This window comes from Monodon monoceros, unplaced genomic scaffold (genome assembly GCF_005190385.1).
Source record: "Monodon monoceros isolate NGI ecotype Baffin Bay Population unplaced genomic scaffold, NGI_Narwhal_1 Super_Scaffold_1, whole genome shotgun sequence".
Classification (NCBI taxonomy): Eukaryota; Metazoa; Chordata; class Mammalia; order Artiodactyla; family Monodontidae; genus Monodon; species Monodon monoceros.
In genome coordinates, this window is record NW_021703765.1 from 79,603,610 (window position 1) to 79,619,178 (window position 15,569).

A 15,569-nucleotide genomic window follows, 5' to 3' on the forward strand; every position below is an offset into this window, starting at 1 on the left:
CCCCCCCCCCCCCCCGCTTTTTTTGTTGTTGTTGTTGCTAACATGAAAGCCTTTGTTTTTAATTTGGTTGATACACATTTGACAAAATATTTTAGAATAAAATAATCCATGAACAGGCACAAGGTATTTACAGTAACAATTGTGAAAAACATAAAACTGATGTATTCTTAAACAGTAAAGTCTATTTATAAATTTTTTTGTCGTGAATCCGGAAGACTTTCAGCTCTGCTCATTACCCTGGTCTGAAGCCCCGACAGATGGTGTGTAAGGCCCAGGAGTAGGAGGTGCAACTCTAACACATTTGGCAAGTAAGGACCATCTGTTGGTTTGAGCTCACGGGGAAGTGAAGGGCCAGATCTTGGGGTTAGGTGCCCTTTCTCCTCCCCCTGCTTTCCCTCCTCCCCTCCCCCTCCCCCCCAGGGAGCGTTTACTGGGCTCTTGCTATATGCTGGTTGCTGTGCTCACTGTTTCTTGGGCTTTAGCTCATTCCCCACAGCACTGAGTATATTTCTGGGCACACACACAGTAGGTTTTCAATAAATGTACCTCCATCTTGTGCCCCAATGACCTCTTTTTTTGTGGCAAGCATTAGAACCCAACTTAGGCAGAAAGGGGAAGTTACGAGCGGGTCCTGGGGTCTCGGGTCACCGCACTGCGGGGGGAGCAGCCCAGCCCACCCTCAGCGTTTGCTCTCAGCTCGCCTCTGCTGTTGCTGTCACTCTCTGCAGAGCTGGATTTCGTCACTCGGTGGGAACTCGGCCACTGACAGTCCCCAGATTTCACACCAGAGAGAGGGAGTCTCTTGCCCCAGCTCTGGTGGGACAAGCCCAGCCCTGTCCCTCTGGCTCTCAGGTCAGCTGAGCTGACAGTGGCCAGGAAGCAGGGGACATGGTGTAGTCCTGACTGCTGGAGGGCCGTTCCCAGAGAATCCAGAGCTCTGTGAGCCTGTCCCCTGGGGCCTTCAGGTGGTGACAGGCTCCTCCATGTCACTTGGGCCTTTACCTGGCCCTGCTTCAGAATCAAATGGCCAATAGTGGCCTCACTGCCCTCAGAGCCTGTTGGGATTGGGCCTGGGCCTGGCCTGGAGGCCACAGAGCGGGAGCCCTCTCAGCTGGACACCTGCCTCGATGGGTAATATCAGAGCCAAGAGCCAGGTGAAGACTGAGCCCTACTGGAGACGGTCCTCAGGCCCGCCTGGACCCCAGGCCCACCTGGAGAGTACACCAGCTCCATGGACCTCACGCAGCCTGCTTGGGTGGGGCTTGTGCGGGGCTGTGACAAGAGGACCGAGGACTGTTCTGTGGCTGACTCTTGCAGGAGAGCCGTAGGTGCACCTCAACACCCAGTTCAACAGTAATCATAGTCCTGAGCCAGGCCCTGGGCTTTCCATGTATTGTCTGACGTGTCCCCACAGCTATCCTGTGACGTAGGCACTGTTGGTATCCCTGTTGTACAGATCTGGGAACTAGCTCAAGGGGTTCAGTGATCTGCCCAAGCAATGGAGTAGTGTGCTGGGGCTGGGATTCGCATCAACCCCACACCTCAACAAAGGTTCATCACAGGAGAAAAATAAAGGGCTTCATGTGGAATCCTCTCTGTGCACTCACTTTAATTCTTACAACAATCCCCTGAGGCAGACCCTGTAATTATTTCCATTTTACAGAATAGGAAGCTGAGGCCCTGAGTGGTTAAGTCACTTGCCCATGATCACACTGCTTGCAAGTGGCAGAGCCAGGGCTCACAGGCATGTCCCTTTGACTCCAGCTTCTGTATACATAACCACTTCCCCGCCATGGTCTGCACAAAGTCTGTCTTAATAACCCTACAAAGCGGCTAATGGTCTGATTAGCAAAAATCCAGTTAGTGGATTATTAAGATGATTTCATATTATTATTAGCATTTTGTATGAGGTAAAGTCAGCCTCATACAAAAAGTAGGTTTTCTTACCACTTAAAGGTCCTATTTTTGGAAAAATCTGACCCTGTGTTAGAGAGCAGAGGGCTATTTTTATCTGACTGGCGTGGGTCCCTTGCGGCCTCCAGAGTTTTTATGGAAGCAATTAGCGACGGCCACCCACCTGTGCCACGTCCCATTCTTCTGGCTCTGGTCACATGCAGATCTAAAGTTACAGGAGGGCCACTGGGAAGACTGTGGACTCACCACCCTCCCTCCCTCCCTCCCCCCAGAGATTGCAGACAAATTGCCAGGCGTCTGCCCTGTCGTATCCACGAGAGAATATCATCGTCATTAAGGCGGGTGCCACACTTGAAATTGAATTTCCCATTTGCAGCTTCATTTTGGAGGGAATTTACTTAACGAGTTTACAGAGACCCTAGTCGTATCCTCACTGTAATACCCTCCGGAGGTCCGCAGCTGGGCAGCCTTGCGGTGCATTGTGTTCCTGACTGACTGCTGGCTAATAATGATGTTTCTCTCGTTGTTCTAGTGCCCTGGAGGCAGCAGTTTCTCTTGGGGGCGAAGACCTGACCCCATTCTATGGTCTGGTGTCTGGTGGCAGGGAAGGAAAATTCTACAGGGTAACTACTATCCTCAGAGTAAACACTTCCTGGTAGCATCTAGTTAAGTCTGTAAAACAGATGTGCCCGGGGTTAACCTTCTTGCTTTTTGCCAAAGCTGTTTTCCCCACTGAGCTTAAAATGTACTTTCTAGAAAATGTCCTTGAAGCCTAAATGGCTGCTTCAGACTTAAGCCAAAAATGCATGTTGTGTTTCCGCTTCATTTCCACATAGGAGCTGGAAGACTATTTTTACTATTCTCAGCTCCGTAGTCAAGGTATTGATACAATGGAGACCAGAAAGGTGTCGGAACACATCTGCCTGTCGGAGCTTCCTTTTGTCATGAGGGCAATTGGCTTTTACCCATCGGAAGAGAAGGTAGGTAGAATGAAAACAAGAACAGCCGTGCGATGTGTTATTTATAAAAACGACCTCGGGGAGCAATCATTATAGGTCAAAGTAAAAATTTAACACTATTCTTACATAAATGGATCAGAAAGGAGGTCCTGGGCATAGCAGATGCACTGCTTGGAAACAGACTTGCCATAAAGATATTCTTGTAAGGCGGATTCCTTACCAGAGTTTGATGTTGGTAAGAGCATGGGCTTTGGAATTAGACAGAAGGCCCCTAGCTGCATGAGGACCAGCCTCATCCAGTTCAAAGAGTTGATGCCCGCACAGCACTTGGCACAGAGTAGGCTACGTAGGAAGAGCTCAGTAAATGCTCGCTGTTGTGATCCTTTCCCTGTAGTTGCCATTCACCTGGCCTGTGTGAATGGGCTGCTCCTGCGAGGTGGGTGCTCATCCCGGGCTGCAGATGGAGCTCAGGGGATGCAGCTGCTCCTCAGAGCCTCGTAGCACACCCCAGCTGTAAGGGGCTCCCAACAGGGACCAGAGGAAATGGTCCTCGTGAAAACTGTGGCTTAAAATGCAACTGATTGGGTTCTCTTACTGGAAATGCTAACACATTCTCATCGTAGAAAGTTTGGAAAAGATACACAAGTGGAATGAAGAAAATAATTACCTATAATCCCAGTACACAGAGACAACAGTTATTGGTATCTTCCTGGATTGATTTATATATAATGTGTATGTATATATATATATATATATATATATATATATATATATATATATACACACACATAATTTTAAAAAAACTAATGGGTACCATATTGAATATATATTTTTATCCTATATTTTCACTTGATATTATGTAATATGCATTTCCCATTTCATTAACAATTCTCTGAAAACTTAATTTATAAAGGATATAGCTTAATTTTAAAACTTTGTCTGATTTAGAAAATAGACCTGTAAAGAAGAAAATAGAAATGACTCAGAGGTAATCATTATTAACATTTTGGTGGACTTCCTTCTATTGTTTTATGTTTAGATATAGATAAACAAAGAATTGTCATTATATGGTGTATATAGGTATATATGTCAACATTTTGCAGAGTACGTTTTTATGTATATGTATACGTGTATAGCAACATTCTCAGTAACTGTTGTTTTGTGAGCGTGTGGTGAAAATTCCTCGATAATATGCTTTTTACCCCGGGCTTTATTAAGATATAATTGACATATAACATTGTGTGCATTTAAGATATTCAATATAGTGATTTTATATACATATAGATTAAAAAATTATTACCACGGTGTGGTTAGTTAACACATCCATCCCCTTGCATAGTTACAATTTTTTGTGTGTGATGAGAACTTTAAAAATCTACTATGTTTGCAACTTGCAAATATACTGTACTGTATTGTTAACTAGAGCCCCCATGCTGTACCTTACATCCCCAGGATATGTGTATCTTATAATTGGGAGTTTGTACCCTTTGACCACTTTTCACCCATTTCTCCCACTCCCCACCCCCTGCCCCTGGCAACCACCAATCTGTTTCTGTTTCTTTGAGTTTGTTTGTTTTTGGTTTTTTTTGCGGTACGCGGGCCTCTCACTGTTGTGGCCTCTCCCGTTGCGGAGCACAGGCTCCAGATGCGCAGGCTCAGCGTCCATGGCTCACGGGCCCAGCCGCTCCGCGGCATGTGGGATCTTCCCGGACCGGGGCACGAACCCGTGTCCCCTGCATCGGCAGGCAGACTCTCAACCACTGTGCCACCAGGGAAGCCCTCTTGTTTTCTTGATAAAAGCCATTCTGACAGGTGTGAGGTGATAGCTCATTGTGGTTTTGATTTGCATTTCCCTTATGGTTAGTGATGTGAGCACCTTTTCATGTACTTATTGATCATTTGAATATCTTCTTTAGAAAAATGTCTATTCAGGTCTTCTGCCCATTTTTTAAGTGGGTTATTTGGCTTTTTGCTATTAGTTGTGAGTCCCTTATATATTTTAGATATCAACCCCTTATCAGATATGTGGTTTGCAAATATTTCCTCCCATTCTGTAGGTTGCTTTTTCATTTTGTCGATCGTTTCTTTTGCTGTGCAGAAGCTTTTTTTTTTTTTTTTTTTTTTTGCGGTACGCAGGCCTCTCACTGCTGCGGCCTCTCTCGTTGCGGAGCACAGACTCCGGATGCACAGGCTCAGCGGCCATGGCTCACGGGCCCAGCCGCTCCACGGCATGTGGGATCCTCCCGGACCGGGACACGAACCTGCGTCCCCTGCATCGGCAGGCGGACTCTCAACCACTGCGCCACCAGGGAAGCCCTGTGCAGAAGCTTTTTGGTTTGCTATAGACAACATGCTTTCGAAAGGCTGTATACTCAGTTGATCCATTCCCCAGTTGACAGACACATAGGTTGTCTGAAGTATTTTGGCTGTCAGAGACATGGCTGTGATGCACATCTCTGTGTATGGTTTTTGCATACTTCTCTGATTATTTTCCTGGGTCAGAGTCCTAGAAATAGAATTACTGGGTCAGAGAATATGAACTTTAAGGCCCATTGCCAAATAGTCTTCCAGAAATGTAGCATTTTGCAGCTCACCATCAAACATACATAACTCCTGAAACCCAGCTAAGACTCAATGTTCACATTAGGTGTCCGAGCACATTTTAGTGATGTGAGCTGTGGTCCCAGTCATTTCCCTTGGCTTCAGTGGCCTACCCAGAATCACCTTTTTTTGGGTGCTCCAAGTATGACTGGAAGGTGACTTTTATTCTCCGAGTAGCATCTGGAGAAATGAGTTTTCAGAGCCCATAAACCCAGCTGAGTCTTGAATGAGTACCTTAAAAACATCAGGGGGCCTTCCCTGGTGGCACAGTGGTTAAGAAGCCACCTGCCAGTGCAGGGAACACGGGTTCGAGCTCTGGTCCGGGAAGATCCCACATGCCACAGAACAACTAAGCCCGTGCACCACAACTACTGAGCCTGTGCTCTACAGCCCACAAGCCAAAACTGCTGAGCCCCCGTACCACAACTACTGAAGGCCACGCGCTCTAGAGCCCGTGCTCTGCAACAAGAGAAGCCACAGCAATGAGAAGCCCGCGCACCACAACGAAGAGTAACCCCCGCTCACTGCAACTAGAGAAAGCCTGCATGCAGCAGCAAAGACGCAACGCAGCCAAAAAAAAAAAAAGTCAGGGATTCTTTAAGCTCCTCAAAAGGTCTTTTGACCAGTGTTCATTTTGTAAAAGTATATGGTCAGAAACAGAAGCAACTACCCGTGAAGTTTGTGCAACCCACATAAAAGTGTTCCCTAGAGCTGTGTTTCTAAAGCATGTTCCTTAGAACATTGTTTCCCAAACTGGCAACCTGCAACAGAATTACCTGGAGCATTTATTAAAAAATCAGATTCCTGGGCCCCATCCCAGATCTAGCCAATCAGAATCTCAGTGTATGGGGCCTGGGAGTCTGCATTTTCCACTTTGCCCCTTACCTGGTAGTCCAGCCGGTAAGAGGCCCTCCTCCACAGTGCCGCACAGACTCAGTTGCTACCTGCAGTGTCTAAGGATCATATTCATATGAAACTCACCGAAATGCCATCATGGGGGCTTCCCTGGTGGCGCAGTGGTTGAGAGTCTGCCTGCCGATGTAGGGGACACGGGTTCGTGCCCCGGTCCGGGAAGATCCCACGTGCCGTGGAGCGGCTGGGCCCATGAGCCGTGGCCACTGAGCCTGCGCGTCCGGAGCCTGTGCTCCGCAACAGGAGAGGCCACAACGGTGAGAGGCCCGCGTACCGCAAAAAAAAAAAAAAAAAAAAATGCCATCATGAGCCATATGTCTCACATTTCCTGTAAGCACTCAGGAGCCTCTCTCTGATGGCTGCAGATCCAAGCCTTCCTACTAGGGAAGCAGCACTGGGTAGCGGCTGGGAGCACAGGCTCCTGGGTCAGGTGGCTCTGGGTTTGACTCCTGACTATAACCACTCGCCAGCTGTGAGACTTGGTCAAGTTTCTGAACCTCTCTAAGCCTCAGTTTCCTCATCTGTAGAATGGGGCTAATAGTAGTACCCAGCCCCTGGAATTATTGTGACGATTAAATGAGTATCTGTTTAGTACAGTACAGGGCACATGTTAAATGTTTGAAAAAACACCATCCAGTATTATTACCTCCACCATCCATCCTATCCTCGTCTCTGGATGTGTGATTATAAAAGGCCTTTAGATGAATGTCTCTCTGACCCTGTGGATCTTTGTTTACAATACCTTCTCTAAAATCAGTTTTTTATTTTCTTGATTTGTCTGGTAAAGAGACTTTATGTAAATGGCCGAAAGTCATCAAACTGATGGCAGCCTTCTCACTCAGGATTCTTGATTTTAAACCCTGGGCCCGTGTAAATGTGTCCTCTGCAGTCCTGCTTTGTCGATAAGGGAATTCTGGGTGTTTATCCTTTGTGACTGTCACCCACCTGCCACACGAATCGCTGAAGGAGGAGGGTGGCGCAGAGTGGCTGTGGTTTTTCTGCTTCCTCTAGAAGTAAGAAGTGTGATTACCAAAGGCTCACTCCGTTGTCCTGTCATTGGCCAAAAATAATAAAGCTTAACAACCTATCGAAATCTTGCTGATGAGTCAAAAGTACCCAGAGGGACTTCCCTGGCGGTCCAGTGGTTAGGTCTCGCTGCTTTCACTGCCAAGGGCCCCGGTTCAATCCCTGGCTGGGGAACTAAGATCCCACAAGCCACGCAGCGTGGCAAAAAAAAAAGTACCCAGTAAAAAAGGTTAGTCTGCAACAAATGTTATAAAGTGACATGGAATATTATTTTACCCACGTTAAAATGGTCATTGCAAGGTTGTCACTGACTGTTGTGTCACTGACTGTTGTGTCCCCCCCCCACATCAGCTGTTAAGAAGGGGTTTCAGTGCCCCACTCAGTGTCTCCGTAAGTCCCCTGGAGTCCAGGGTTTTTAATCCACTTAAAAAATAAATTTACTCTTTGGAGATGTTTTCTGAAGGCCCCCGATCCAGATGTGGCCACATCTGAGTGCAAACACTGTTCGCTGATGAATTAGTTTATATCTGAAGCTCCGAGGGGAGAACTTTTTGATCTCTAGTTTCCATCAGATTTATAGCGATTTTAATAAAAATGTTTTCGGGGCTTTGACACTTTTAAACCCAGGCTTCGTCATGGTTAATGAAACATTTCCTCTTAAGATGCAGCTGTTCCCCCTCCCCCGAGAAGTGGCATGAAGAAGTATGTGCCGCTGATAAGAGTATTTTCACACTTGGTTACTTGAAAGACTTAGAAACACAGACTCAAGCCAGCCCCCCAAGGCTCTACATTATTTATATTTTTTCTTACGTCATTTTAACTGCCTTGGGGATTTGAATCTAGTCAGTGTGGTAGATTGAAGCCAAATTATACAAGAATGTAACCCTCCCCAAAGAATCCCTAACCATTCCCATCTTCTGCAGAACACAGCCAAAGAGGTGAGGTGGGCTGCTCTTACAAATCTTCATTTTTTTTAAAAAGAAAGATCTGCAATGTTTATAATGTTATAAACCCTAAGTTTGGGTTCCTAAGTTAGGGCTCTTCACAGTTTGTATAGCTGATTTCACATATGAGAAAGTGTCATCTTCCAGCTCTACAGATATATTTTCCCCCCCGGGACTTTGGAATATCGTGTTGGGGGCCTGTGCGTCACGTGTGTCCCCTGGTCACTTGTGGCTATGTTTCTATTTAGCTTGCAGAGCGTTATAGATTCTTGATAGGTTTTTGCAATGAATTAACAGCAGTTCGACCACTTAGTTCTATAAACTGAGGCCAATCCTGGCAGAGAGGTGTGTGCCCAGCAAGAGCTCACATCGTGGAGGCTCAGCAGATCTTGGTCGGACGAGTACACGAATGAACGATATGCTCACCAGTCATGTTTGACTGCAAAAACAATAAGGAAGACAGAATCCCTGACATTATTTTTGTTTGATCTCAGAGTAAGGAATAGTAGCCCTAACTATTTGGTATACTCAGCAGCTTTAGCCTCGTTTAGGAGGGTTTGGAGAGGAAATAATCACTTAACTTCTTAAACGTGCTTACCTTTGGACCCAGCAATTCTGCTTTTAGGAGTATATCCCGCAGGAAAACTCAGGCAAGTGTAACAGTGATGTACTGCGGGATAGTTTGTAATAGTGAAAAATTAAAACGACCTTAAGGTCCGTTGATAGGAGATGGGGTGAATCAAGTAAGGCACACCTACACTCAGTAGTTATTAAACAGTGAAATGGACCGATGATTCTTTTCTTTCTGTTCTCTTTTTTATTTTTTAATTTTATTTATTTGGCTGCCTCGGGTCTTAGCTGCAGTGCACGGGCTCTTTGTTGCCGTGCGCGGGCTTCTCTCTAGCTGTGGCACGCGGGCTCCAGAGCGTGTGGGCTCAGTAGTTGCGGCGCGTGGACTTAGCTGTCCCGTAGCATGTGGGATCTTAGTTCCCCGACCAGGGATCGAACCCACGTCCCCCGTATTGGAAGGCGGACTCTTAACCACTGGACCATCAGGGAAGTCCCTGACCTATGATTCTTGACTCAGAAAGAATGTGCTGGTTTTGTTGTTAAAGGACAAAAGGAAAGTTGCAAAACAGTATGTAAAGCATGACCTCATTTCATTAACAATAATATATAGATCTCATATATGCCTAGCAAAACTGAAAGAACTTCTTCCAAACCTTTAACGACACTGACCTCTGAGGCACGGGATCCGTGAGAGCTTTTACTCTCTACTTTCTACATATCACCCCCGTCAGCTGGGGCCTCTGGTACCAGCTGGAACCCAGCCCTGGCTCCCACCCACAGTCTGAGTTCGGGGCTGCCCTGGGGGCTCGCGCTCTCCTGGCCTCGGGGCTCCCCCGTGTGCGTGTGCACACTCCAGGTCATTCCAGACATGACGCTCAGCATCTTCCTCCTTTTCCACAAAAACAGAAAGCCCATCCACACAAGACAACTTCCCTGGAACACTGGGAATCACCAGAAGGATTCACGCATAACCGCATTCCGCAGCGGTTTACCTAAAACTCCTCATTAGATCTTCTCCCCCGTGCCGATGACCACCCCCAGGGGGGCTTCCTTGCTGGTCTTGACCCCCCACCGAGCTCTGCTCCCCCTCTTCCTTCCCTGTGGAGCACCCCCTCCCGTCCCTCTGCTGGCCGTGCCAGTTCAGCTCTTGGCTTCTATTTCCAAATCTGCAGTATAAGCCCATCTCTAGGGTTTACAAATGAAAAAACTTCCCATTTAGTCGCATGCACTCTCCTTAGAAGACCATCGTGGCTGTAAATTGCCGGGGAGAGGGGAGGCTCATACATACATTTCTGTAGAATTTAATTTTTCTTAACTACAAGCAGTAGCTTGTATTGCTTTTGTATTCAGAACAAAACCCAGAAAGATAAACGAACAAATCCTCCCCAAGCCTTGTGTACTAATCTTTGTGGCTAAACCGCAGTCCCAGCTGGGATGGAGGGAGCGTAGCCAGGTGGCACAGCCGCCCACCGTAGGAGGAGGAGAAATTTGAGCCAACGGTCATGGGCACAGTTTCCGCTCTGATGAAGACCCCAGGGGAATTGGGAAATTTGCACTTTGAAGAAAGGTCCTCAGTGGGTTGGATTTGTTCTGAAGCATAAATATCACGAGGTGTTTCCATCCTGAAAGTGAGAGAAATGGCCCACTGCCGTCGGGAGGCCTTCCTGGTCCACTGAGAACCCTACTCCAGGGAGCACTGCTGTTGTCACCCTTACAGCATCTAAAGAAAGAAATACTAAAATGCTGCGCGGCCACTAAAAAAGAATGCAGCTGACGATATCAATAACACCAACAGGCGGCAACAGCAGACCAGCCCTTCTCGCTGGAGCGCTCGCTGAGAGCCAAGGACCGTGCCAGACCCCCTGGCGTTGAGTCCTCACGGCAAGAAGATGCTTTTATCATCTCCATTTTACCAACCAGGACAGTGAGGCTTAGGGGGATGAGGAAGCGTGCACGGCCACTCGGGGCCGCGGTCTGTACCCCAGCTGGCTGGTCTTAGTGCAAACAAAAGTCAGGACATCAAACACTGGCTATTGCTGAGGGATGGGGAATGGTAGAGCACTTTACTTCTATTCTTTACATCTCCAGTGTTTGCATTTTTTATAACAAGCACATATTTATCTTTACTGGTTTTATGATGGTAAAAGAATAGATCGTAGTCATGGTGAAAATTACATTTTTAAAAACTGATGGCATTTGCTTTGTTACGTGCCTTTGCCATTGCTTCACCTCTGTATTATATTTCTTTGTTTTTTTGGCCTCACCGTGAGTCATGTGGGATCTTAGTTCCCCGACCAAGGATCAAACCTGCACCCCCTGCATTAGAGGTGCGGAGTCTTAACCGCCGGACCGCCAAGGAAGTCCCTATTTTTCTTCCTTTTGTTATTATTATTATTATTTTTGGCCACGCCTCATGGCTTGCGGGATCTCCCCTGACCAAGGCAGTGAAAACGCAGAATCCTAGCCACTAGACCACCGGGGAACTCCCTATTTTTTTTCCTTTTAATCAACTTTATTGAGATATATCACATATCATACAATTTACCTATTTAAAGTGAGTCAATGGCTTTTAGTATGTTCACAGGGTTGTGCAACCATCACCACTATCGAATCCTAGAACATGTTTATCACCCTAAAAAGAAACCCTGTACCCATTAGCCGTCACTTCCCATCCCCCCTCCTCAGCCCCTGGCATCCACTAGTCTACTTCCCATCTCCGGATTTGCCTCTTCTGGACATTTCATATAGATGGAATCATGTGATGTGCGACTGTTTGTGTCTGCCTTCTTTCACTGCTTTCAAGGTGCATCCATGTTGTAGCATAATCAGTACTTCACTCCTTTTTCTAGAGGAGTAAAGAAAAGAGAAGCCACTGCGGTGGCTTCTCTTGTTGAGGAGCTCGGGCTCTAGGCGCATGGGCTTCAGTAGTTGTGGCTCGCGGGCTCCAGAACGCAGGCTCAGTAGTTGTGGCACACGGGCTTAGCTGTTCCGCAGCATGTGGGATCTTCCTGGACCAGGGCTCGAACCCATGTTCCCTGCATTGGCAGGCGGCTTCTTAACCACTGCGCCACGAGGGAATTCTGTCATTCAGATTTTAAAACCTTTAAAAACATTCACCTGGGGTGGGGAAGAATCCCCGGAAGTGCTTGCAGCGTGGGCCCCATGAGGGGCTGGGCAGAGGTCACCATAAAAGGCGCTGGGAATGGTGGTGGTGTCATCTCTGAGTCTCCCCCCGGCCGGCAGACAGCGGGGAGAGAGCGCTGTGGCCCAGCACCAATGGCTGGCCCTCTCCTGGGTCGGCGTCCAGTGGGCAGGACCTGACGGGAGGCAGCTGTTGCGCAGGTAGTTACCAGAGAGGGGGGCAGTTGTGAGTGACAGAGTGATGCGCCAACAGCAGGGGCATCTCCAGCCCTGAAAGCTGCTGCCCAGACCCTCCTTCCCTGCACCAGGTCAGTGCGAAACGCCACCGCGATGGGCCACACGGAGGGCGTGTGAGGCGAAGAGGATGCTGTGAGGAGAGACTGTCTCCTCATTTGCCAGGGACGGTCTAGAGAGCACTAGGTGTGTCTAAGGAGGAGGGAGAGTCCTTCCAGCCTGCGAGTCTATGAAACTATCACAGAAGAAACCGACCCGCACCAGGAGCCCGTTTATAAAGACGAGGAATGGCGCCAGTTCAAGTGTATCATGTTCCTCTCCGTTGAACAGGGAGGTTATAAAACTTAATTATAAGACACAATTCTAAGGCCATCAGTGGCTTCCTGTGGCTGACAACAGGATCGCAAACCCAAAGGCCTATGGGGAGAATGACAGCGGCAGGAGTAAAGCAGTCCTGGGCCAGGGGACCCCGGCCCTCCAAGGACAGGCCACGCTCACGTCTCGGGGCCCAGGCAATGGTACCAGCAGAGGTCCAGGGGCCGACTGTGTAAATGTTTAAAAGTTATAAATCAGGAATTCCCTGGTGGTCCAGTGGTTAGGGCTCTGCGCTTTCACTGCCGAGGGCCCAGGTTCAGTCCCTGGTTGGGGACCTAGGATCCTACAAGTTGCATGGCGCGTGGCCAAAAAAAAAAAGTTATAACTCAAATGACAAGCTGTTGAATAGATAGTCGACCTCGACAGTTCTACCTTTTTAAAAAATTTTTAATTAATTAATTAATTCATTTTTGGCTGTGTTGGGTCTCGTTGTTGTGCACAAGCTTTCTCTAGTTGTGGCGAGCGGGGGCTACTCTTCGTTGCGGTTCACAGGCTTCTCGCTGCGTTGGCTTCTCTTGTTGCAGAGCACGGGCTCTACGCGTGCGCGGGCTTCAGTAGTTGTGGCTCGCGGGCTCAGTAGTTGTGGCTCACAGGCTCTAGAGCGCAGGCTCGGTAGTTGTGGCGCCCAAGCTTAGTTGCTTCACGGAATGTGGGATCTTCCCGGACCAGGGCTTGAACCCGTGTCCCCTGCCTTGGCAGGAGGATTCCTAACCACTGCGCCACCAGGGAAGCCCCCCTTTTTTGAGTTTTAAGAGAACTTCTTCCATGGCCTCATTGTGCCCACGGTGTTTCATTCATTCAGTAAACGTTTCTCTGGGCCCCCACGATGTGCCGAGCTCTGAGAAAGGCTGCTGTGGAAATAGAGATGAACACTATTGCTACAGCTTAATGGAGGAGACAGATGTGGGCCTGAAGAATTAGAATATGCCTCACAGCTGCCACCCACCATTGCTCTGTGATGAAAATCACAAGCCGGGTGCTGATTCTTTTTGGCATGAGCATCACCTCCGCTAGCCGCTGTGGTGTAAGAGCTGGTTCTCAAAGCTGTGGCCCCCAGACCAGCAGTCTGTGTATTTTTTTTTTTTTTTTTTTGCGTTATGTGGGCCTCTCACTGCTGTGGCCTCTCCCGTTGCGGAGCACAGGCTCCGGACGCACAGGCTCAGCGGCCATGGCTCACGGGCCCAGCCGCTCCGCGGCATGTGGGATCTTCCCGGACCGGGGCACGAACCCGCGTCCCCTGCATCGGCAGGCGGACTCCCAACCACTGCGCCACCAGGGAAGCCCCAGCAGTCTGTGTTTTAAGGGGCCCTCCTGCTCATGTTGATGCCTGATAAAGTTTGAGATCCCCTGCCTTAAAGCCATACTTCTCAACCTTGGCCACACATTCATATCCCCTGGGGAGCTTTTAAAAACTATGACTGCTTATACTCCACCCCAGAACAATTAAATCAGGATCTCTGGGAATGGGGCTGAGGCCTTAGAATGTTTAAAGCTCCCTGGGTGAATCAAATGAACCACTGCCTTAGTGGATGACAGGCCGGCGTGAGAATGCCAATAAGAGGCCGGGCTGAGCCAGCCAGAGCGCTCTGGGCGACCGCGGGGCCTGGGAGGGCTCTGGGCATTCCATTCGGGCTCCGAGGTTCCTCTCCCAAGCACGAACCTCGTTTAGATACGTAGCAGCACCTGCCTCTTCAACTAACCCAGAGTAGGCTCGGGAAAGAAACGTCATGATGCTGAAGCTGCCAGCTCCCTGCCTGTTGAGCAGTGATCTTTGGTCAGTCATTTGGGGAAAGAGAGTAAGAGGTGAGTCACCTACAGAGTGGTTTGTGCCAAGAATGTTCCCTGAGATCTTTGGAACGCTCCGGGTGTGAGTAACTCCAGGCACGTTTGGATTCCTTCTTTGGCCTCTTTGGGTTAGTCTCCTATTTCTGAATTGAGTTTGAATCGTATATTACGTTTGTAAAGTACACGTGTCATTTACGTTATAATTTATGTATTTATAAATTATAATTTATGTTATAATTACATGCATTGTAATTAGCAAGGGCATAGGAAGTATAAGAATCACAAGAACAATTACTGCCGGTTGAGTGCTGACTGTGTTAGGCACTGTGTCAGCACTTTAGATACATTGTCACAGTAAGCCTCAGATCAGCCCACTGCAAATGGTTTACCATATTACTCCCTTTTTCAAGACAGGAAACTGAGGGTAAGGAATGTTAAGTTACTAACCCAAAGTCATATAGAAAATGGCAGAACCAGGCTTTGAACCTAGGTCTGCCATCAAAGATCATAGTGTTAGCCCCAGTCTCCTTTGGCTCATAGTAAGTGGTAGCACATGCATATACTAATAGTATTAAAATCATATAGTAGAATCTGTAAGTAATATATGCTACTGGATAGTTTTATTTATACACAAAATTGTACATAATTTAACATGCAGTTGTACATAATATAAACTCAACAAATGCTGTATATGAAAATGTTACCAATTAGAACTACTTGCATAGTACCAATTATGGTTCGTTTGTATCCATAACCAATGATGTTATATCTAAAGACCATTCCTGGAATGTTGCATTGAAGATATATGGCTTCTTTGAAAATATTAGGCGATTACTAAGATACAGTGTAAAAAGGGGAAAAGCAGGATACAAAAAAGGATATATACACGTACCAGTTTTGCAAAAAAAAATAGACACATGTGTTTTATATGCATGGGAAAAAGTGGAAGGAAGGTACCCCAGATCTTTCACAGAAATGATGGCTGGACTGCAAGAGGTTTGTATTTTCTTCTTGATACTTGGGGCAAGACCAAGACACTATGATGTTCCAGACAGGCTGATATTTGGCGTTGCTTCAAACTGGTGCTCTTTCCATTTTTGTTCTACAT

At 47.5% G+C, this 15,569-nt stretch overlaps 1 protein-coding gene across 1 annotated transcript in view; it reads left to right on the top strand.

Annotated features, from left to right (window-relative positions):
- Window positions 1-15,569, top strand: part of WDR66 (WD repeat domain 66) — a 73,084-nt gene that overhangs the window by 47,509 nt on the left and 10,006 nt on the right. The window contains exons 15-17 of the mRNA XM_029218414.1: window positions 249-308; window positions 2,447-2,537; window positions 2,751-2,894. Of these exons, the coding sequence (XP_029074247.1) occupies window positions 249-308; window positions 2,447-2,537; window positions 2,751-2,894 (295 nt within the window). The remainder of the gene's footprint in view (window positions 1-248; window positions 309-2,446; window positions 2,538-2,750; window positions 2,895-15,569) is intronic.